The sequence below is a fragment of the Muscardinus avellanarius genome (assembly GCF_963383645.1).
Source record: "Muscardinus avellanarius genome assembly, chromosome: 20".
NCBI lineage: Eukaryota > Metazoa > Chordata > Mammalia > Rodentia > Gliridae > Muscardinus > Muscardinus avellanarius.
The window spans coordinates 25,495,462-25,518,981 of NC_137806.1; the positions used below are offsets into that span (position 1 = coordinate 25,495,462).

Genomic DNA, 23,520 nt, shown 5'->3' on the forward strand with positions numbered 1-23,520 from the left:
AAAAAATGGATCAAGCCAGGCATAGTGGCGCATGCTTATAATCCCAGCATTTGGGAGGCTGAGACAGGAAGATCGCGGTTCATGGACAGCCTCAGCTACTACTTACTGAGGCCCTCTGCAACTCAGTGAGACCCTGTTTCAAAATAAAGAATAAATAATAGGCCCAGGGGTGTAGCTCAGAGGTAGAATGCCCCTGGGTTCCATCCCCAGTACCACACAAAAAATAAAAAAATAAAATTAATTAATTAAAAAATGGATCAAGGTTCGTAAATTCCTGAGCCCAACCTGCAAAGCCACTTTTGCAGTTTAATCAGACAAAGAGATGTCTGAACACACAGGGTAGCTGTGTTCATGGGCTACAAGCTAAAGACCCGACTCCCAGCTCAGCACATTGGAGACTGTTCATTGGGGAAATGATTTCACAGCTGGGCCTTGCTTCCCTATCAAGTGGAATAAGGAAAATCAAACCAAAGACATACAAACAACAAAGCTCTTTGTTGGGATTGCTGCAAACTCTGCCTTCTTGTACTTTGAGCCTCTTCCTTTGGACTCACTGAAACTTATTTGAACGGATTTTCCTCAATTCAAACAGCCCTTCCTGGAATATGAACTCATTCCTTAGAAATACTTGTAAATACGTCCACTGCCTTGGAGAAAAGACCAATATTAGAAACTAGTGCACGCTTGGCGTTTTTGTGCCAAGCATGGTGACACACCCCCTGTAATAATTTTATTTTTTGGTGGCACTTGGGGTGGAATCCAGAAGCTTTTCTACCTCCAGGCTATACTCCCAGTCCTATTTTATATTTTATTTGGAAACAGGGTCTCACTAAGTTGCTGAGAGCCTCACTAAGTAGCTATGGCTGGCTTCGAACCTGCGCGATCCTCCTGTCTCAGCCTCCCAAGTACTGGGATCGCAAGCGTGCGCCACCACGCCCAGCATCTCTGCATTTCTGACCTCCCCTTATCCACCTCGTAGACCAGCAACCACAGCTGGGCAGGTAGCTCGTTCTGAGTTGCTCCCAAGACCTGACCCGGCCCCCTCCTCCCCTGGGATCGTGTCAGAGTCTACGCTGCACACGCAGGTGGGGTCTCCCGACTGTCTTACCATGATGTTGGAGGCCACGACTGTAGGGTCGTCACACACAGACTCAATGAAAAACGCCTGGTGGGAGAAAGACAGAAATATCAACACACCGAAAATCCCATCAAGGGCCACCCCTGCTGCACTGTGAGGCCAACATCGCATCCCAAGAGGAAGGGTGCCAGTCCTAGGACTTGGGACGCTGAGACAGGAGGATCGCAGGTTCAAGGACAGCCTCAGCAAGTAGTGAGACTCTCATCAACCTAGTGAGACCCTGCTTCCAAATAAAAAGAATAAAATAAGACTGGGGGGTATAGCTCGGAAGTAGAATGTCCCTGGATCTAATCCCCAGTGCCACACACATACAATAAATAAATATATAAATGAAAGACCTGCCTATGCACTGTCACACTCTCCCACCCTCCGCCCTTCCCGACAGAGGGACGTCTCCGGCACCCAAGAGTCCTGCCATGAGGAAGGTTCTATTTCTAGGCAGCAAAACTTGGGCGATGAGAGCCAAAAGACCGGACAGGAATTGGGCTCAGCTGGTCTCTAAGGCATCTTCTTCTCTCCTGAGCTTGCTGGTACAAGACAGAAAGTTTGGCTCACCTTGAAGTCATTCTCTTTGGCAAAATGAAGGATCATGTGTCGCCTCTCTCTGGTTGTATTAGTGGCATCGAACACCTGATGGGGAGAGAGAGAAAAAGAGTCAAGAAGAATCTTAAGTTTGACAACATTTACCAAAACCACCATGTAAGTCAAAGCTATTGTTGCAGCCCAGTACTTGGGAGACAGAGATAGGAGGATCACAGGTTCCTAGTCAGCCTAGTTAGCAAATGAGGCCCTCTGCAACTTAGTGAGACCCTGTTTCTAAATAAAAGAATAAAATAGAAGCCAGGCGTGGTGGCGCATACTTGTAATCTCAGCATTTGGGAGACTGAGGAGAAGCATGGTTCTCAGACAGCCTCAGCTACTTAGTGAGGCCCTTTGCAACTCAGTAAGACCCTGTTTCAAAATAAAGAATAAGCCAGGCGTGGTGGCGCACACTTATAATCCCAGCATTTGGGAGGCTGAGACAGGAGGATTGCGGTTCGTGGACAGCCTCAGCTACTTAGTGAGGCCTTTTACAACTCAGTGAGACCCTGTTTCAAAATAAAGAATAAAAAACAGGGCTGGAGGTATTGTTTGGAAGTAAAATGCCCCTGGGTCCCATCCCCAGTACCACAGAAAGAAAGAAAAAGAAAGGAAGAAAGAAAAGAAAGAAAGAGAGAGAGAGAAAAAGGAAGGAAAAATAAAATAGGGCGGGGCATTTGTAGCTTGGAGATAGAATGTCCCTGGGTTCCATCCCAGTACCGCAAAAAAAAAAGAAAAAAAGAAAAAAAAAGAAAAAAGCTATTGTTTCCAGGAACATGTAGTCGGCAAACTCATTTTAGGAGTGACCACACCCTGCCCACCGGCCTCTCCAGGGGTGCACTCTTGGGGGTCCTCCCCTCTCCCCAGTGACAGCCAAGGAGGGGTGGGAAGAGCAAACACTGGCCACTCTGTGGGCAGCAAGCCAGGTCCTGGCCGATTTGGAGGTGGCACCCAGCTGCCACAGAGAAGACAGACGACAGTGCGCACCACGGCTGAGCCTCAAGTCCACCGAGACCACCATCCTGAGTCTAGTCCCTGCTCCCTTAAGCCCCCGGGGCCAGAGGCCCTGCTTCCTGTTCGTGCCATCCCTCCAGTGGCTCTGACACTGCGCAGGCCAGCAAGGACGCCTCCCCCCTGGGGGACAAGAGACCACGCCACTCCATCCCCCAGACTCACGGCTATTTGTCCTCCTTCCTTCGTCAGGTAGCTTTTGACATCTCTCAAGGCGGCTAAGGCACACTGCCTGCAAGACACAAAGAAGAAAACCCCTGGCATTTCAGACAGGCAGGTCTTTGGGGGGCCCAGCACCCCTCACTCGCCCCAACACAGCCACCTGCCCAAAGCTTCTCCATGCTGGCCAGCAGCCTTGGGCCCACAGGCTTCCAATCTGAGCCAGTGCAGATGGCTTCAGGAGCCCTTCGGAGAAGCTCCTGCCTGGCTGTGTATTGGGATCATTCCCCAGGGGGCTATTCGAAAACTAGGGTCAGGGACCACCCAGAGAGCCTCACAGAACCGGCCTGAGTGGGGGCCTGGCATGGGGATCTTTACAAGCTCCCCAGCTGAGGCTAACAGGCAGCCAGGGCTGAGCGCCATCCCTCTGGGGTTTCAAGATGGCCTCTTGCTTAACAAGAAACCCTTTCCACAGCCCAGTGGTGCACACCTGTAATCCCAGTACTAGGGAGGCTGAGGCAGGAGGACAGCAGGTTCAAGGCCACTACACAACAACTTAGTGAGACCCTGTCTCAAAGTAAAATGATAAAAGAGCCAGGGGGTGTAGCTCAGGGGTAGAGCTTTGGCCTGTGCCTGTGTGAGACCCTGGGTGAAAGCCCAGTACTGCTAAAAGAAGGGGAAAATTCCTTTCAAATGCAAACAGATAGCCAGGCATGCATGCTTGTAATCTTAGCATTCTGGTGGCTGAAACTGGAGGATCGCAGTTCGTGGCCAGCCTCAGCTACTTAGTGAGGCCCTTTGCAACTCAATGAGATCTTGTTTCAAAATAAAGAATAAAAAATAGGGCAGGGGGTATAGCTTTGAGGTCGAATGCCGCTGGGTTCCATCCCCAGACCCGAAAAAAAAAAAAAAATGCAAACATGATTTCCAATGAAAAGCACTTGGTCTGCTCTGGGGCTTATGGCTGCTGTGAATCAGCTCAGCCCATCTGGGAACAGATCAGAGCAGGGAGTCTCAGAGGGGCGGAGAGACTTGTCCTAGCGCTGGACCGAGGAATCTGAAGGCCGCCCGCGGAGAGCTGTGCTGCGGGCTGACTTCCCCTGGAGTACAGACCCGCACCCCGGGCCCAGAAGGCTCTTCTCCTCTTACTTTCGGACTTTCATGGCTTCCTCATTGTCGGGGCGGAAGAAGTTGTAGGAGCTGTATTGCTTCACGGCCTCGCGGCGGTACTCCCCCACGTTAAACACTGCACGGGAAGGCAAGGACAGGCCTGATGACCCAGTGAGAGACAGGGCCAACAGCCACGTCTCCCCTAAAGAGAAAACCCACCGCTCCCTGGCACACACACATTTGAGTAGGAAAACGTCCGGCATGGACACCCGGGGTGGCCCTCCTGACCCAGGGTCGTCATCCCCTTCCGAAAGACAACCGATCTGCAAGTGGGGCCACTTCCCCCAGGATGGATCCAGCGTCCATCCCTGCCCTCTCTCCCTGACCGTATGGACCAGTCTCCAAACCCAGTCGAGCAAGACTGAGACAAGGGACAGACTGAGCCGGGCATAGGCTTGTACTTGGGAGGCTGAGACAGGAAGTTTGCAAGTTCAAAGCCAGCCTCAGCTACATAGTGAGGCCCTCCACAATTTAGTGAGACTCTGGTTTCCAAATTTAAAGAAAAAAAAAAAAAAAAAAATATATATATATATATATATATATATATATATATATATATATATATATGGCTGGGGTGTTGCTTGGAGGTAGAATGCCCCTAGGTTTTATCCAAAAAAAAAAAAAAAAGAAGAAAAGGAAAAAGGAGATAGACTCAGGTCTATCAAAGATAGGGCCAGTGATTTCTACCTACGGTATCCAAGTGTGTGGGTCTCACACCCACTGCTAGGATTAAAGCAGCCATGTGCCAAGGGAACACGTTTAATAGAGGTGAAGCCGGGCATAGTGGTGCACACTTGTAATCCCAGAATTTGGGAGGCTGAGACAGGAGGATCGCAGTTCGTGGCCAGCCTCAGCTACTTAGTGAGGCCCTTTGCAACTCAGTGAGACCCTGTTTGAAAATAAAGAATAAAAAACAGGGCTGGGGGTGTAGCTCGGAGGTAGAATGCCCCTGGGTTCCATCTCTGGTACCACACACACACACACACACACATAGTTAGGGGTGTAAGTTAGTTGGAAAGCACATTTTAAAAATGCAAAAGGCCCTGAGCTCAATCTCCAGTGCCACAAAAACTTAAAAATAAAGGGCTGAGGGTGTAGCTCAGAGGTAGAATGCTCCCGGGTTCAATCCCAGTACACCAACAACAACAAAAAAAAAATTTTCAAGATGCAGTGGCAGAATGGCTGATATTAGAATTAGTCTTTGTTCTCAAAACATTTCCCATGTAGTTGAGAAGACCAGGCAGAGGTTCATAAAAGTAGCCATCACCAACAGAACGATAGCACAGACATCAATAGAGGTTCCATTACATTACAACCAGGCCATCATCATCTGCCTATTCATACAGATGTCAAGAAAAAGGCCACATGGGCTCAGGTGGCCAAAGAAAGCTTCAGGAAAGGAGTGACCCCAAAGTCAAGAAAGACGAGAATGGCTGTTGAGTGAAGCCTGACACAAACGCAAAGGTGTGGACATGACGTGATGCAGTCACAGCTGGGATGGGAGAAAGATCAGGCCTCTTGTCCCAGGACCGTCCCAGCAATCACAGGCAGAATGTCCAGGTTTTGCAGTTTGGGGGCTGGCGAGCAGGGGGTAGCACTCAGCATCATGGCCCTTTGCGTCTCGACCCACTCACCTTTTGTTGGGACGCCGATCCAGTTGAGGTAGCGGGTCAACTTCTTGGAGATGTAGGTCTTGCCCCGGGCGGGGAGGCCCACCATAACAATCACCGTCGGGGAGTTGGTCAGCTTCGGCCCACAAGCTGGAGAGAGCAACCAAGAAAGGGTCAGCGATCAGCAGGCCAATGTCAATGAACAGTGTCCCACGTCCAACGATAAACTCACAAGAACCGCAGCAAAATGTGTATTGAGTTCCCCACCCGAAGCCCTTGGCATTGACAAATCCCAAAGGATGAGGGCCTCTTGATGAACACAGCCCTTTGGCCACACCGCTACTTAGCGAGGCCCTCTGCAACTCACAGTTTAAGCTCACCTTCAGGTCATACTTGTTAAAGATAATCTCCCATGTCCAAGTATGAACCAGGCCTGACCCTGCTCAGCTTCTGAGATCAGATGAGATGGAGCATGTTCAGGCTGATAATCTCAATTTCAAATTCCCAATATGATACCGAGGACCCTTCCGCAGCAGGAAGAGCACTTCTGGGGGGTGCAAGGAAGGGAGCCCGCACCAGGGAGGGTGAAGTTAACAGGGAGACCAGTTCCCAAAAGCTTATGCAAATGAGGAGGTAGGCAGAAGAGGGACCTGGAGATGGCCCAGGGGGCTAAGAGTAAAGACAACATCACCTTTGTAACCTTCCCAGGGGACGTACGGGAAGCCTTTCTTTAAAAACATATTCAAGCGAGGCTTGATGGTGCACGCCTATAATCCCAGTATTGGGAGGCTGATATAAGAGGATGGTAGGTTCAAAACCAGCCCCAGCTACTTATTCTCAGCAATCTACCAAGACCCTGTTTTAAAAGAAAAAATAAAAAGGGCTGAGGAGAAGCGGGCCTGGTGGCACACGCTTGTAATCCCCGCGCTTGGGAGGCAGAGACAAGAGGATCACGTAGGTTTGAAGCCGCGCGCTGGCTAGGAGACCCTGTTTCCAAATAAAAATGTAAAAATAGATCTGGGAGTATAGCCCAGAGGCAGAGGGGCTTCCAGGAACCCCAGTACCACACACACACAAAAAAAAAGGGCTGAGGAGGTAGCTCAGAGGTAGAATGTCCCTGGATTCAATCCCCAATGCCATTGAGAAAAAAAAAATTTTATAACCCATTTTAAAAATTAAGAGATTATCGAGCCAGGCATGGTGGCAGGTTTGTAATCCCAGTACTTGGCTGAGTGAGACAGGAGGATCACAGGTTTGTGGTCAGTTACTTAGTGAGGCCCTCCACAACTTAGTGGGGCCCTGTTTCAAAATAAAGAATAAAAAATAGGGCTGGGGGTATAGCTCACAGGTAGAGTGTCTTCTGGGTTCGATCCCTAGTACCGCAAAAAAAAAAAAAAAAAAAAAATTAAGAGATTATCAAATGAAAGTAGGTCAGGGACCCAAAATGCTTGGTTCCTGGGCTAATTCCTCCATTCCTGAGCTTTTCCGTCCCTTCCCTGGTCCCTCCACTCCACTGCCTGGTGCTGAAGGGTGCCAGGGTCTTGCAGGAGCAGCTGGTCAGAGGGCCCCACCAGCCGTGAATTAATTCCGCTGCTGCATGCCTGACCCACATCCATCAGACTCTCAGTGAGGCAAAACACCAGGGAGGGAGATTTTTAGAAAGCAGTCCAAAGAAGCCTGTTCTAGAAACTGAAGACCCAGTATTTCCTTGGCTGTCATCTTGCCCGAGACTCCAGGGAAACCTGCAAGCTCGCAGAAGACAGAGGCCGCCTGCCTGCCAACTCCAGCCCGGTGGGCCTCGGCCCTTCCCGGCACGGGCTGCCCGGCCTGCTGGAAACGCTGAGAAAGAGCCATATCCCCATCCAGGTAGGGACAGAAGCTCAGACTCACAGGCAAGCCTAAACTGTGGGGGTTCCCAGGGTGGCATGGACCAGGAAGGCCGCAGCTTTACAGGCAGCCCCTCTGAGCATAAGTGAACTTAGTACTGAAGACTGAAGTCAACTCCCAAATAAAAGTGGGATGCCAGGATCTGCCTCCCGGGCCCAGCTGGACCGAGGCAGATTACATATTAATATTTGGCATGTGGTTGGGGCAGAGGAAGAAAAGCTGGTATGGCAGCAGATGTCTAAGAGCCCCAGAAAGCCTGTGGCCACATCCCTTGGTCTCCAGTCCTCGAACAAACAAACGGGTCCCTAAAAAATAGAAGCAGATCGCTGCTCTGGGTGGGCCCCACAGGTGATAAGTACCAAGAGGCCTTCTGTCCTTAGAGACAGACAGACAGATGGCTGCCTCCTTGAAGACTAGAGGGTGCAGGACACAGAGTTGTCCAAGGTTGTTCCAGCCACTGTAGTTGACCTATCAAGAAGTGTGGCAGCTGCTGCTGACATTTTCTGCCTTGGGCCTGGAAGTGCATCAACCTCTGACCCCTCCCCCCGGCCAAGGTCCCTCTTCTGTCCCTTTTCAGGTGACCCCACTGCACCTGACAGGATGCAGACGCACGCGGGGATAACGCACACACGCACAGCTGTGCACACACGCGAACTATTTCTGTTGGAAGCTTGCCAAGGAAGCAGAGGCAGCTGCTAGCTGTCGGATCTATCAAATCAGGGATTATGTCTGTCCTCTAATCACAGGAACAAATCCCCTCTGGCAGAAGACACTTTGTGAAGGGAGAAAACGGAACAGACCCGTGGGCAGGCAGAGAGTTCATAGTTAAGGCAAAAGTGCCGGCTGCATTTCAAACCCAAACAAACCTTCGCCCCCTTAGTTAGCAAAGTGGAAGTCATTCTTCCGGTCCAGCCTGGGTTACTTCCCTGAGATTCTAAGGGGGCTGCAGCTCCCCCCACCCAGAAGGAGACTACTAGATCTGTTCACTAAATCTCTGTTGTCTCCTTTATTTCCTCCTTTAGCCCTTTTTTAAACTCACAGGGCCTCTCAAATGCCACAAGAACCTACAATCTCTGATCGGCTCTGAATCCCCTTAAACCCTCAATTTCTTCCCTCTCTGTAGACCTCAGCACTAGTCCCTGCACCTCTCTCTCTTCTTCCCCAGCAGCACAGGAGCTAAGGATAGTAAATGTGGATTTAAACACAAATTTTCCAAGGTATACTCGTACTTCCCACCCATTTTATGTCAGTGCTTAATATTTTAAATGTTTGACCAAACAAAAAACTTTAAAAAGATGTTGTGTGTGTGTGTGTGTGTGTGTGTGTGTTTGGTTTTTTTTTTGTTTTTGTTTTTGTTTTTGTTTTGGTGGTACTGGGGTTTCTGGAAATCCTCCCTTCCGGGCTACACTCCCAGATCTACTTTTTATATTTTTATTTGGAAACAGGGTCTCCTAAGCCAGTGCGGCTGGCTTCGAACCTGCGCGATCCTCCTGTCTCCGCCTCCCAAGTGCGGGGATTACAAGCGTGCGCCACCACGCCCGGCTACTAAACAGATGTAGTTAAATGTCAACTCTATCCGGGCGTGGTGGCGCAATCCTTGAAAAGTTGAGAAAGAAGGATCGCAGATTCGAGACCAGCCTCCCCGACTTAGCAAGCCTCTCGGTGAGACCCTGTTTCAAAATAAAAGGGTTGGAGGGGGTGTGGCTCAGAGGTACACAATCCTCTGCACCACACACAAAGTCAAATTTAGATGTCAATTTAAATATGCATGAAGAAATATACAAATGTTCACTATATAACAGGAAGGAAGCCATTGTCTAAGGGCAACTGGGTCCTGATCCCAGGCTGGGGAACTCGGGCTACGAGCGTTACCCTGATTAAAGCCACAGTCACCAAGTCCTGGAAGCTGAGCCTCTTCCATGTGACTACGTTCATTGACTCTGTTTCAGAGACACAAGCCCTGGATGCAGGGTAGGAGGTTGCACTTGGGGACAGTCCAGAAGCTACTCAGACCCTTGCGTTACTTCACGACACGAACTGGCTACCTGTGCCAGTTCTCCGCAGGTAAACACACACAGGTCACCAAATGAAAACCACAAGCCCGGCTGGCGAGCACGTGAGCTGCGGGCCACAGGGACAGAAGGAACCAGTTATGGAAATAATCAGCCAGAACAACTATTAAACCTCCCACCTGCAAAATCATCATGTCTCCATCACAGCCAGGCTGGCATTCCTGAGTACCAACGCCAGCTCTGGGTAAAGGCACTCACCTTGCTGATAACACTCGACACCCGTTATCCTCAATTGCCTTCCTGACACTCAGGACTCACCCCCAAAAATCTTGGGGAGACACTGGGCTATGACCCCCACAACTCCCTTGATCTTTCTTCTACCCAGAGGTTCTGCAAAACACTACTCTTGGGGGGGGGGGAATAGCTGGGTTGGTGGCGCACGCTTATAATCCCCACGCTTGGGAGGCTGAGACAGGAGGATCGCACGGGTTCGAAGCCAGCCTTAGCTACTTAGTGAGGCTCTCAGCAACTTAGTGAGACCCTGTTTCCAAATAAAATATAAAATAGGTCTGGGAGTGTAGCCTGGAGGTAGAAAGCCCCTGAGTTCCACACTCATTACCACCAAAAGAAAAAAAAAAACTAAGTCATTTCTGGTGTGTGTGTGTGTGTGTGTGTGTGGTGTGTGTGTGTGTGTGTGTGTGTGTGTGTTAGTTATTGGGAATTGAACCCCCCAGGGACATTCTACCTCTAAACTACAATCCTAACACTTTTTATTTTGAAACAAGGTCTCACTAAGTTGCTGAGGATGGCTGGGAACCTGTGATCCTCCTGTCTCAGCCTCCCTGGTACTGGGATTACAGGTTCAAGGAGAAGAAGCCCAAGGGTCTGTATAACAGAGAGCTATGACTGGAGAAAAGATTCATCTCCATAGCTGCCACCAGCAAACTGAGATTATGCCCATTTATAGGAACTACCACAACCTGCTTCCCATGCAAAATGACCTGCTTTGACCCTACGGTACACAGGTCTGGAAAAGAGACTTAATGCACCTGGTGCTTGAGAGGCCAGAACACAGCAAATACCAGCACAGGAAGCAACGCTGCACACACGGCCATTGTCCGGTGATCACAGCCTCACTCCTGATACCATGAAGCCAGCTGCAGCCCCCCTCAGGGCCTGCTGGGATCACCCAAAGTGAGCTTGCCTTAGCAGGGTGGGCATGGGGCTCGGGGGACAGAGAGAACACAGCTAACAGACACCTCTTTCAAGAGTTCTTTTGCAGTATTTAATGGCTCAGGCATACGTGCATTACTTTGCATGCACATCTTAACTGTCAAGCTAATTCTATGCCTCACACATGGCCTTCACAGCTCCCTATGATCTCAGCCAGCAATTCTGTGGGATGGGGTATCTCAGGGACTCACTGCCAACCTGCAAAGAAAAGACAATAGCGTAGTGTGAAGCGTGCAGGAGCCAGAGTCAAATAAGCAGTTATTTCTTTGGGCCAGGTAATCTCTTGATGTCTTCGTCCCGGCACGCAGGGGCCATGATGGCCATGAGCACCCTGGGCATGCACAAAACAGGGACTCCAGAAGGAAAAGGGTTAACAGGGCAAAGCCTGCAAATGACAGCCAGAAGCAGGGCTTCTGTCTTTCTCTCTTGGAATCCTTCAAAGCCTCTTTCCTCAAGTGAGTAGTTCTCCTAAGTGACTATACTCAAAGCGCTTTTGAAACTGGGGAAATCGCTGGGCGTGGTGTGGTGGCTCAGGCCTGTAATCCTGGTGCTTGGGAGGTTGAGACGGGATGATCTCGGGTTTCAGGACAGCCTCAGCAATTTAGTTAAGACTCAACAACTTGAGCCGGGCGTGGTGGCGCACGCTTTTAATTCCCACGCTTGGGAGGCTGAGACAGGAGGATCGCATGGGTTCGAAGCCAGCCTCAGCTACTTAGTGAGGCTTTCAGCAACTTAGTGAGATGCTGTTTCCAAATAAAATATAAAAAAGGTCTGGGAGTATAGCCCAGAGGTAGAAAGCCTCAGGGTTCCACCCCTAGTAGCACCAAAATAAATAAATAAATAAATAAATAAATAAAGACTCAACAACCTGGAAATATCTTAAAATAAAAAATATAAGCCGGGCATGGCCGCCTGTAAATCCCAGTACTTAGGAGGCTGAGATAGGAGGATCACAGGGTCTAGGGAAGCCTCAGCAATTTAGTAATACTCTCAGCAACCTAGAAAGATCCTATTTTAAAATTAAAAAGAAGAAATAAGCTGGACGTGGTGGCGCATGCTTGTAATCCTGGTACTTGAGAGGCTGAGACAGGAAGATTACAGGTTCTCAGCTAGCCTCAGCTTAGTGAAGCCCTCTGCAATTTAGTAAGATCCTGTTTCAAAATAAAGACCAAAAAAAATAATAAGGCTGGGGGTGTAGTTCAGAGGCAGAATGCTCCAGGGTTCAATCCCAGTTCCACAAAAATAAAATAAAACCAGGTGTGGTGGTGCGCACCTATAATCCCAGTACTTGGGTAATTAAGACAGAAGGATCACAGGTTTGAAGCCAGCCTTACCAACTTAATGACACACCTTAGCAACTCAGAAACCATTTCAAAATTAAAAAAAAAAAAAAAAGAATAGGACTGAGGGTATGTTTCAGAGGCAGGTTACCCTGGGTTCAATCCCTAGTACCACAAGATTAATAGGGCTGGGAGCTTAGCTCAGTGGCAGAGCACCCTGGATTTGATTCCCAACACCACACACAGAGTTCTGTGCAAAATACTATCTTGTACCACTGTTTAACACAACCCTGCACTGAGGGTGTCAATACCCCCCAATATGAGAATGACAATTTTTCAATCTAATATCCCAGGTCCTAACTCCAGAACTCTGCACTTCCCCTAAAAGCCCTAGTAAGTAGACAGAAATTAAACCTACTTCACATATCAGGAAACCAAGGTTCTGAATGGATAAGATAACTCACGCAGATAAGTAGGGAGACTAATTTTTTTTTTTTTTGCGATAATATAAAAGGAAAGGAGACCCTTGCTAGCCTAGAACTTCTTGCCAATTAAGCTCATTCACAAATTCAGGAGGTCTCCACAGGATTATGGTTTGAATTAGGAGTTTGCATTTAGCTGGGCGTGGTGGCAGACGCTTGTAATCCCAATACCTGAAAGGCTGAGACTACCTGAAAGGCTGAGACAGGCTGAGAGGTAGGCTGGGATTGTGGGTTCCTGGACAGCCTCAGCTACTTAGTGAGACCTTGTTTCAAAATAAAGAATAAAACCTAGGGCTGGTGTGCGAGGGTATTCTGAGGTAGAATGCCCCTGGGTTCCATCCCCAGGAGTTTGCATTTGATGGAAGCTTGCAGGTTTTGTAAGAAGTGTTTAGCAGCCGCCAGTAGTGTAACCAGGTACCCTATTTCAGACTCCTTCTATCTGGGCTTTTTGTTGTTTTGTTGTCTTTTGTATCCGAACAGGAACATTCTCCATGCCACCTTTAGAAATAAACCTCAGAAGAATCTGCCCCTGACCCCCCATGAAGAAACCATGGCTACAGATGGCAGCAGGTTTAAGAAAGCCCATTCATTGTTGCAAATGATCTCAGAGAATAAATCGCAGCTTTTCTCCATTTCAGTAAGAAACAAACTGGACTACATAAGCCGGGAAAAACATCCCTATTTGAAATTAAGGATGTGTAATAAATACCCAAGCTGCTGATATTTGTGTAAGAAGGAATGTGGCCGAGACTACACCCCAGAGCCACACACTAGGATTCCAGAGGTGGGAGGGACAAGCGTCTTAATCCATCCGCTGCGGGCAGACACGCCTCTCCTCCGGCGCTCAAAGGGCCTGACAGCGATTCTTAGGCAAATCTTTCATCTGCGTGAGGGACGTGCAGTCTCCAGGAGTCTCACCGACCAGACTCAAGCCGGGCGGAAGAACCCACCGCTACAGAATAATGCAAACCGACCTTAGTTCCCCTCGGCCCCAAACCTGGGGCCCACCCAAAGGAGCTAGCGCACAGGCATTCCTACGCATACCTACGCTGGGGCATCTTTACAGAAAGGCAAGCTGACTGCAGGCAGCTCAAATTTAGGAGACACATCTTGAAAAGGCTGAGAATAAGCGAGCCACCTGCTGAGCCCCAGTTTCTGCCGATCCTGCCGAGAAGTTCAAAAAGGACTCCTAAGGGCTTCCCCCAAAAAAATCAGGCGCAACAGAGGGGGCCTGCTACTACTGCACCTGTCCAGCCTGCCCCACCCTTACCACGGGAGGCGAGCGCAGGTCTGGGCAGGGAAATCCTGACTCAGGCCCCCAGGCCTCAGGTGAGCTGTCACCATCCAACGTCGGGGTGGCCACCCTGGGAGACGTGGCAGCGGAGAAGGCCAGCTAACAGCCTGGCACTCCGATGCCCCTGGATGACCTGGGGCCATCAGATTTGCACCTGGATCCCACCGTTACCTCTCAGCCGCTGGAACTGGCCGCCCAGCAGGCGGCTCACCCCGACCCAGCCTAAAGGTTCCTGGACACCATGACTGTAAGGGCGGCCCCTTCCAGAGGCCGCTTTCCGCAGCTAGGGATGCGGCCCAAGGGAGCGCTGTCAAAGTCGTTAACCCAGGCCCGCAGACGGGGCGGGGAGGCGGACTGCTAGCAAATTCCGAGCTCGGGGGAAAGTGTGTGTGTGTGTGTGTGTGTGTGTGTGTGTGTGTGTGTGTGTGTGTGTGTGCACGCGCGCGTTTGAAACGCTGCCAAGCGTGCAGGCATCCACCCACGGACCCTCCCCCAAACCAGGAGCAAAGGCTCGCCTCCACGTGGCTCTCCGGTCACCACCAGCACGGGCGCCCCTGCCCAAACTGCAATGTGGGCGACGCACGGCTAGAGACAGAGAAGGGGGTGGACGATGGGAAGACGGGAAGGGAGAGCGAAGACAGAAACTTAAGTGCGGGTAAAGAGAGAGGGGGGCGGGAAACTACGGAGAGACACAGATGCAATTAAAAGAAGAGACAGATGTAGCCAGGGGGAGAGAGGAGATAGATACGAAGAAGGCACGGAGGAGACAGCGAAGCCGGGAGGAGCGGGCTGCCGCGCCCAAGCGCAGGGGGCTGCGGCGCCGGCCCGCATCCCCGGCGAACGCCAGGCGCTCGCGGTTCCCGGGGCCACAGCGCCCCCGCCGGCCGGCCGGGGAGGCGCAGCCCGCAACCCCCGGGCCCCCGGGCCGCGCCCGCACGAGCCGGCTTCCCCGGAGGGACAGGCACAAAGCGGCCGCACACAATGGCCCGGCCCTGCACGCGGCGCGCTGGCAGCCTCGGCGCCAGGCAGGCGCACTCACATCTAGGCAACGAGGGCCGGTGGTCCACGGGCACCCAGATCTTCTGCACCCGGCTCTGGGTCAGCTCCAAGGGCATCTTCTCGGCTGCACGCGGGGCCCGCCACCCCCGGGAGGAGATTCCGACGTGGGGCTGAAGGGCGGCCGCCGACCGCGGGAACAAAGGAGAGGAGGGATGCGTGCGCCCGCGCGCGCGGTCCGGCGCTCCCGGCGCCGCTTTGGGGAAACGTGCTTTGTGCTGAGTCCTGGACGATCGCCCGTGCGGGGCTCGGCAGATGCTGTGCGGGGCGCGGGGCCGGGGCCCGCGGGGCCGGCGTGTGCGCTCCGGGAAGCCCGAGGATGCTCGCTGGCAGTGACAGCCGCGCTCCTGCAGCCGGGCGTGCCCACTCGCCTCTTCTCTAGCTCTACCCCGCTGCCACACGCACCGCCCGGCTTTTAAGAGTGCCTACAGGGAGGCTCGCGTCAGCTCGGGGCGGGCCGCATTCTTGGCTTCCCAGCCCCCTTCCCCGCGGGGAGGAGGGTTGGCGAGCTCGGAGGCGGCTTGGCGGCGCCCTCTGCGGGCCGGAGAGGGCGGCGCGCCCCGCGCCGGTCACCCAGGCCCAGGTCCTTTGGGAACGCCCAGCCCTGGCTGGCTCTTTCCCCCGGTTAGGGTGACCCCTTAGGACGGCCTCCTCCCACCCCCGAATAATTCCAATCCTGCACCTGAACTGTGCTGGGCCGCAGAGTCGCGGCGCGGCCCGATGTGGTCCATCGACCCCCGCAGCCTAGACCCCTGGGATGCTGATTTAAATGCACCCCGTTGATGCGACCTTTCTAGCAGCGGGGGCCCCAGTTTTCGCATTCCAGTTACCCGTTCCCGGGGCGGGCACAGTCCCGGTGAAGACCCAGACTAGAGCTGTTTCCTGATCACACCTGTGAGTTGTGACAACTCGCGGGGAGGCGGCTTCCCTGCGCCTTCAACCTCAGGACGCTCAGTTTCCTAAACCCCTTCCAACCCTAGACTTGCGCTGAGCCTAGCTCCCTCTCACCCCGCCCCAGACCTGGGCGCTTGGGAGGAGGACGGGACGGCAAAGCCCGGGAGCTGGGATGAAATGGAACTTGGCTGAGGGTGGGGGGAGCCGATAGCATCTCGGTTTTTGCACTTGGCCTGTGCTATATCCAATAAACCTTTATCTCTCGGAATAGTAAATAAAATTAAACCCCATTCTCACCTGCAACTTACATTACCTATCCGTCTTGGATAATTATGGGAGGGGGTGGCAAACTCCTAAAAGTTATGCCATTTTTTTTCCGGCACACCCTACAGACTTCCCTGGCCACTTTTTAACGTGCGGGTGCCCTCTCTCCTTTCCCGGTGCTCGCGATTTGCATCGGCTGGGGACGCAGGACAGTCGGGCAGTCCGGTCAGAGGCCGCGCAGTGCCCATCTGGGGTGGGGACCGCCGCCGGCGCGGGGACACGCCACGAACGTGACTTTGGCAAGCTCTGGCTGGGCGCGGCGGCGCTGCCCGGCCCGGGGGCGCACGCATGGGCGTGAGATTGGAAGAAAAAAGGCGGCGCTCGCTGAAAGCACTGCAGTGGAAATCTGCGCAGAGGCTGCTACACGTCGCTCACGTCCTGCATGCTCGGCTGGGAGGGCGCCCGCTCCCCGGCGGCGGGCACAGCTGCCTCCGCCCTGCGCTCTCGCCCCGCCCGGGCCTCCGCCCTCTCCGGCTGCGCGATCCTCCCGGGGCTCCTCCATCTCGAGCGCCGAGAGTCGCCCACCTGGCAGATGTCCTCCGGGGCCTCCCTGCGCCGACCCCCACTCCCGCGCCGCCCTCCCCCGAGCCCCACGGCTTTGCTGACAGTCTGGTTTCTGAGCTCGGGCAGCTGTTCAGAAACCCGATGCATTGCGTTTGGCCTTGCTTTTTTTTTTTCTGCAGCGGGAGCAAATGCCAGAGGTGACACCCTAGAATGCCCAAGGGAGAGGAGAGCTCCACTCCGCTCCTGAAATAAGAGTGGGCTGATTCCAAGGGGAAAACAAGCCGGCGAGTGCCCGCGGTAGGCGAAGCGTTCCCCGAGTGCGCAGGGGTCCCCCGAGGGGAGAGCGAGTTGCGCCCCTGCGAGGACCTCGCGGGCCACGACGACGGTGCGCCCGCGCACCTGCTGCTCGCCGCTAGAGATTTTGCACACCTCCAGGCAGACAAGGTGGCACTCCTCCACTCCTCGAGCTCGAGAACGCGATGTGGACTTAAGCTCCAGGCAGCGGGTTAGGGATCTACACCAGAGAAGCGGCATCTTTAATCTCTTGACCTAGATAATGCATCTGGCCAGGGTCAGCTATCTAGACAGAGACAGATGTCCCCAAAGATCCCAGCTGGGCATCTGCAGATGGGGACAATTTTCCTGCCCTGTGTCAACAACGTTGTGGGTGTCCGGGACAAAACTAGGTTCAACAGGCAGACAAATCAATTTAATCCCCCTGTTACTTTGAATGTCTAGATGCAAACTGGTAGTGCCTGGTTAACAAGGAGGGTGTGTGTGTGTGTGTGTGTGTGTGTGTGTGTGTGTGTGTGTGTTTAATGACTGGCTAGAAAAGCTCACAGCCTTTACAGGCCTGAGTAAATTAGAGTACTCCTGGGAGGTAAAAATTGCTTCACTGAAAAACTGCTTATAAACAGCCCGACTGCAACTATATTCCAAGAATTTGCTGGTTCAGTTTACTGCTGTAGACATCCTACTAACTTTTTACCCAGCTCTGCTAATGGCTCTCTATCTTCACCTCAAATATGGCCCTCCAGGGCTTCACCAGCTCCCAAGCTTCCAATCCACATATATGAATGCAGCCCTTCGAAAAAAGCTACCAAGAATTCCAACGTTTCTCTAAGACATGATTTTTTTTTTTTTTTTCAGTATTGGGAATTGAACCCAGGGGCATTCTACCTCCGAGCTACACCCCCAACCCTATCTTTTTTATCTTTATTTTGAAACAGGGTCTCACTGAGTTGCAGAGGGCCTCGCTCAGTAGCTGAGGCCGGCTGCTAACCTGTGATCCTCCTGTCTCAGCCTCCCAAGTCCTGGGATTTACGAGCATGCGCCACCACGCTTGAGTAGAACATGATACTTTTATAAGCCAAAACAACTCCAAACGCTTCATTTCTCTTAGATTTTGACTCACAGCCCTAGACGCTATTAAAGTCGGGAAGAAATTTCAAGACAATCTGATTGCAAACTCCCTTGTTTCATGAATGAATAAAGCGAGGTTCTAAGATTAGAGAAGTCAAGGAATCAGAGGAAGGATTGAGGAAGAAAGCCCACCTGGAACAGGATTTGTTTGGGGAGTGAGTTTCTTCTACTTGTCAGACCGCAGGGAGCTGTCCCCATGGGGGAATCGTTAGAGACTGGCTTAACCCAAGATGCTGAATGGGATCCTAAAGTACGGGAAGGTCTGTGATTCAGAGGTCTCACTCGGAACACTTAGCTGCTCAGAGGAAAGATCAGAGAAAGACTTTTGTTGGGTAGACAAGACATTAACAGTGCAGTGATTTAAAATGATACCTGAACATTCCTGAAGAACCTAGCCAGTGCCAAGCGGGGTGCTTGGAGAGCTGAATTCCTTGAGCTAGGGTCCAGGCTTAGAGAAAGGACACAGAAGCTTTGCTCCATGACCTTTATTCCCAGTCTCCTCCGCTACCAGTATCATGTAGTGCTTCCCAGAACTCTGCAATGTGGCCATAGCCACGGGTATAAGCAGCCCCGGTTCCCTGATCCTGATTCTGCACCGACTAAGTGGATTTAAACATTTAACCATGGTAGTGCCTTCCTCCTTCTCAGGGAGAGGATGAGAGGGGTAACAAGTTGTGTCTTGCTGAGAAGCAATTAGAAGTCGCTAATTAGCCGGGCAGGCATGGTGGGGCATGCTTCTGATCCCAGCATTTGGGAGGCTGAGACAGGAGGATGGAGGTTCAAAGACGACTCAGCCACTTAAACCCTTTGCAACTCAGTGAGATCCTGTTTCAAAATAAAGAATAAAAAATAGGGCTGAGGGTGTAGCTCAGAGGTAGAATGCCCCTGGGTTCCATCGCCAGTACCGCAAAAAGAGAAAAAAAAAAGAAGTTGCTAATTAGGCACAAACTGTCATTGTTTGCTCCTTTGAAAAATCCCTCCTATGAGAGAGTGAATAGCGATGTCAAATCGTGAGCAAAACCAATCCCTTCTGCCACCACCCATTCACAGACAAGGGAGGAGGATTATTCCTATTAAAATATTCACAACTCATATATGATTGAGAATATAGACTTGAGACTATCTACACAATGTCACATAGGAGGTTCAAAAGACCAATCTATAATGAGCGCACTGATGTTCATAGCAGCTGTATTTATATTGTCAAAACATGGACAGCCGGGCATGGTGACACACACTTGTAATCCCAGTACTTAGGAGGCTGAGGCAGGAGGATCTCAGGTTCCAGGACAACCTCAGCATGTACTGAGACTCACATCCACCTAGCAACGCCTTATTTCAAAATAAAAATGAAAGCCGGGCGAAGTGGTGCACGCTTGTAATCCCAGCATTTGGGAGGCTGAGACCGGAGGATCGCGGTTCGCAGAGAGCTTCAGCTACTTAGTGAGGCCCTCTGCAACTCAGTGAGACCCGGTTTCAAAATAAAGAATAGGGGGAAAAAAAAAATAGGGCAGGGGGTGTAGCTTGGAGGTCAAATGTCCCTGGGTTCCATTCCCAGACCTGCAACAACAACAACAAAAAGATATAGATCTGGGGGTGTGGCTTGGGGATAAAATGTTCCCAAGTTCAATCCCCAGTACACAGAATAAATAAACAAATAAATACATAAATAATAAATAAATAGAGCTGGGGGTGTAGCTCAGAGGTAGAATGTCCCTGGGTTCCATCCCCAGTGCCACAACAAAAAATGTCTACCAAAAAATGTATTATTTTTCTACACATCATTACTTTTTTTTCCAATCAAGTGGACTTAAACGTCTCGTTGTTGAGGGTCGAAGAGGGTCTGCTGAGGCCACAGCCTGGCTCTGCGTGAATCACCCAAATTATGCAACTTAAGTGCTACCCAACCCTCCAGCAAGTTTCCAGGCCTTCTGCCCGCTTCATGACCCTCCACCCGCTATGAGCCGTCTCCCTCTTCCTTTTTGTTTATTTATTTTTTCTATTAAGGATTGAAGCCAAGGACATGTTACTACTAAGCTACATCACCAGTCCTTTTTTTTTATTCTTTATTTTGAAACAGGGTCTCACTAAGTAGCTGAGGCTGGCCACGAACCTCAATCTTCTGTCTCAGCCTCCCAAATGCTGGGAGTAGTGTGCACCACCATAGCTTCTGCTTTGAACATTTTATTTATTTTTTTGGTGGGGGGTGTGGTACTGGGGGTGGAACCCAGGGGCTTTCTACCTCCGGGCTATATTCCCAGACCTATTTTATATTTGATTTGGAAACAGGGTCTCACTAAGTTGCTGAGATCCCAATAAGTAGCTAAGGCTGGCTTGGAACCTGTGCAATCCTCATGTCTCAGCCTCCCAAATGCTGGGATTACAAGTGTGCACCACCATGCCTGGCTTCTGCTTCGCATATTTTTAAATCCTTGTCTGCCCCCTCATCCAACATCAAGACACACAGCATCTGTGTTACAACGTGTTCTATTATGACTTCGATATAGTCATGCTTTTTCAAAATCAGATATACTATTATATATCTGATCAGTATCGTACCAACGCCAATTTACCGGCTTCTATATATTACTGCAGTTTTATAAGATGCCACCACTGGAGAGAGCTGGGTCGTGACTCATGGGTCTCTACATACTATTTTGCAACTTCCTATGCATCTATAGATATTTAAAAACAAAAAGTTAACTTTTTATAAAATTTTAAAATCCATGGCCCTGTTTGCTCAAATTCGGGGCGGGGGGCGAGCATAAATTTTGTAAATTCTGGCACTGAGGAAGGAAGAGTTTGGCAGAAAGACAGTCAAGAGCTCTGTGGATTGCCTGTAGGGACACCACCACTGTTTCTTGCAAATGACACATACGGACGCACACGTAATTTGCATGGTACCCTGCACCTGTGGAAAAGACTTAAGCTCTAGCAGTATTTTTGTTCGGTTGGTTAGTTTTCTTTCTTTCTTTCTTTCTTTCTTTCTTTCTTTCTTTTTCTTTTTTGTGGTACTGGGGGTGGAACCCAAAGGCTTTCTATCTCCGAGCTATACTCCCAGACCTATTTTATATTTTATTTGGAAACAGGGTCTCACTAAGTTGCCGAGAGCCTCACTAAGTAGCTGAGGCTGGCTTTGAACCTGTGCGATCCTCCTGTCTCAGCCTCCCAAGCCCGGCTCTAGCAGTGTTTTAACTGGGGAGGTAGAGATCTTGGCTTTGTAGAGACCTTCAGGAAGCTACCAATGGGATTTTGATTTTGTCACCAATACTCAAGCTTAAAATAAAGGGGAGATCCAGGCATTTGGGAGGCTGAGACTGGAGGATTCAGGTTCATGGACAGCCTCAACTACTTATTGAGGCCCTTTGCAACTCAGTGAGATCCTGTTTCAAAATAAAGAATAAAATTGGGCTAGCTGGGCATGGTGGCGCACGCTTGTAATCCCAGTTCTTGGGAGGCTGAGACAGGAGGATCACGCAGGTTCAAAGCCAGCCTCAGCTACTCAGTGAAGCTCTCAGCAACTTAGTGAGACCTTGTTTCCAAATAAAATAAAGTCACAGAGTTTAGTGGAGAACTCTGAGGTGTGTGTTGAGCCTCTTTCCCAGCAGTGAAAGGTGGTTCAAAAATGGGTACTTATAAGCCGAGCTCGATGGTACACTGCTGTCGTCCTAGCACTTAAGAGGCTGAGACAGGAGGGTCGCAGGTTGGAGACAAGACCTTGTTTCAAAACAGAACAGAAAAGTACATAAATAAAAATGGTTGGGAGTATAGCTTGCCCCTGGGTTCAATTTCCAGTCCTACAAAATAAAAATGGGGGGGGGGTTGTCTGCAGACAACCAGAAGTTACTAGATGTTCGCAAGCAGGATGTCAATGTCTCAGACACTGCAGGGAAGAAGCTGCAGAAGGAATCTCGGTTATTGTGGACCAGCCAGGAGGAGGAGGGGGTGATCAGAACGCTGTCATTCTGGAGCTAGGCATTCTGGACCTCATATTGGCTGTTACAAAGATACAGCTCCCAGACTCAAGAGCTTATACCCAATGACCCAGGGGGAAATGTCAATTATACCCAATGACCCAGGGGGAAATGTCAATTCATGGGATGCTTTATCAGAATAAAGATTGGGAATCACAAAGAAGGGTTAAGTGAGGTACAAATAGCAATTACGCTAAACACAGGCTACGAGATGGGAGTGGTAGTGCACGCTTGTAATCCCAGTACTTGGGAGGCTGAGACAGGAGGATCACAGGTCCAAAGCCAGCCTCGACAACTTGGCGAGGCCCTCTGCAATTTAGTGAGACCCTGTTTCTAAATAAGAAATAAAAATGGGCTGGGGTTTAGCTCAGAGGTAGAATGCCTCTGGGTTCAATCCCCAGTGCCACAAAAAATAAGTAAATAAATAAATAAGTAAATCAATAAATACAGGCTATACAGGTAAGTCCATTCAGGGGTGTGCAGTTCACTTAACTGGAAGCAGATCGACTGGGAATTCTATGTCTATCTCATTGTTCTTCGTTATTTTCCTGCTGAGACTAAGGGGGCAGCCGAACAAGAACTAAGTAAGGTCTTTCGCGTCTGCGTGTAACAAATACTCACTGAGAGTGGATGACCCCTGCCCTATATTTTATTCTTTATTTTGAAACCGGGTCTCACTAAGTTGCAGAGAGCTCTCAAGTCAAGGGAGTCAGGCACCTCGTTGGAAATAAGAATTCACTTTTGAATTTCAGAGTGTCTCCCCTGCACTCCCCATACACACACACACACACACACACACACACACACACCCCTATCCTTTTCCTTAGAGTTGAGGAAACTGAGCCTCAGAAATTTTAAATAAATGGCCTGTGATCACAGAGCTGGTAAGTAAGGAATAAAAAAAAATCTTCAGCCAGACTGAGTCCGTTGAGTTTCTCCCAGTGAAATCGCTTTCCAACTAGAGGGCCCAAAGTCATTCCCAATGACAATGCTAACAGCCAAAGGTTGAATCCAAGTGTTTTTAATTTATTCCGGGGTGGGGGGGCACTGGGGCATTCTACCTCTGAAGTAAACCCTCAGCCCTATTTTATTTTTTTATTTTGAGATAGGATCTTGCTAGGTTGATGAGATTCTCACTACTTGCTGAGGCTGGCCTCCAACTTTTTTTTTTTTTTTTTTTTTTTTTGCGGGTCTGGGGATGGAACCCAGAGGCATTTGACCTCCGAACTACATCCTCTGCCCTATATTTTATTCTTTATTTTGAAACCGGGTCTCACTAAGTTGCAGAGAGCCTCACTAAGTAGCTGAGGCTGTCCGCAAACCATGATCCCCCAGTCTCAGCCTCCCTAATGCTGGGATTTACAAGCATGCGCCACCACGCCCAGCTGGCCTCCAATTTTTGATCCTCCTTGAGCTTCCCACATACTGAGATTACAAGGTGCACCACCATGTCCAGCTGAATTCAAGTCTTTTAGGCAATGGTCTCCAAGT

The 23,520-nt window shown here is 50.5% G+C and overlaps 1 protein-coding gene across 1 annotated transcript in view; it reads right to left on the bottom strand.

Annotated features, from left to right (window-relative positions):
• Window positions 1-14,970, bottom strand: part of PFKFB3 (6-phosphofructo-2-kinase/fructose-2,6-biphosphatase 3) — a gene marked incomplete at both ends in the record, with an annotated part of 29,897 nt that extends 14,927 nt beyond the window's left edge. Inside the window, 6 exons of the mRNA XM_080717134.1 lie at window positions 1,109-1,165; window positions 1,694-1,768; window positions 2,894-2,960; window positions 4,037-4,133; window positions 5,692-5,817; window positions 14,895-14,970. Coding sequence (XP_080573260.1) covers window positions 1,109-1,165; window positions 1,694-1,768; window positions 2,894-2,960; window positions 4,037-4,133; window positions 5,692-5,817; window positions 14,895-14,970 — 498 coding nt within the window. The remainder of the gene's footprint in view (window positions 1-1,108; window positions 1,166-1,693; window positions 1,769-2,893; window positions 2,961-4,036; window positions 4,134-5,691; window positions 5,818-14,894) is intronic.
• Window positions 14,971-23,520: the final 8,550 nt, after the last annotated feature.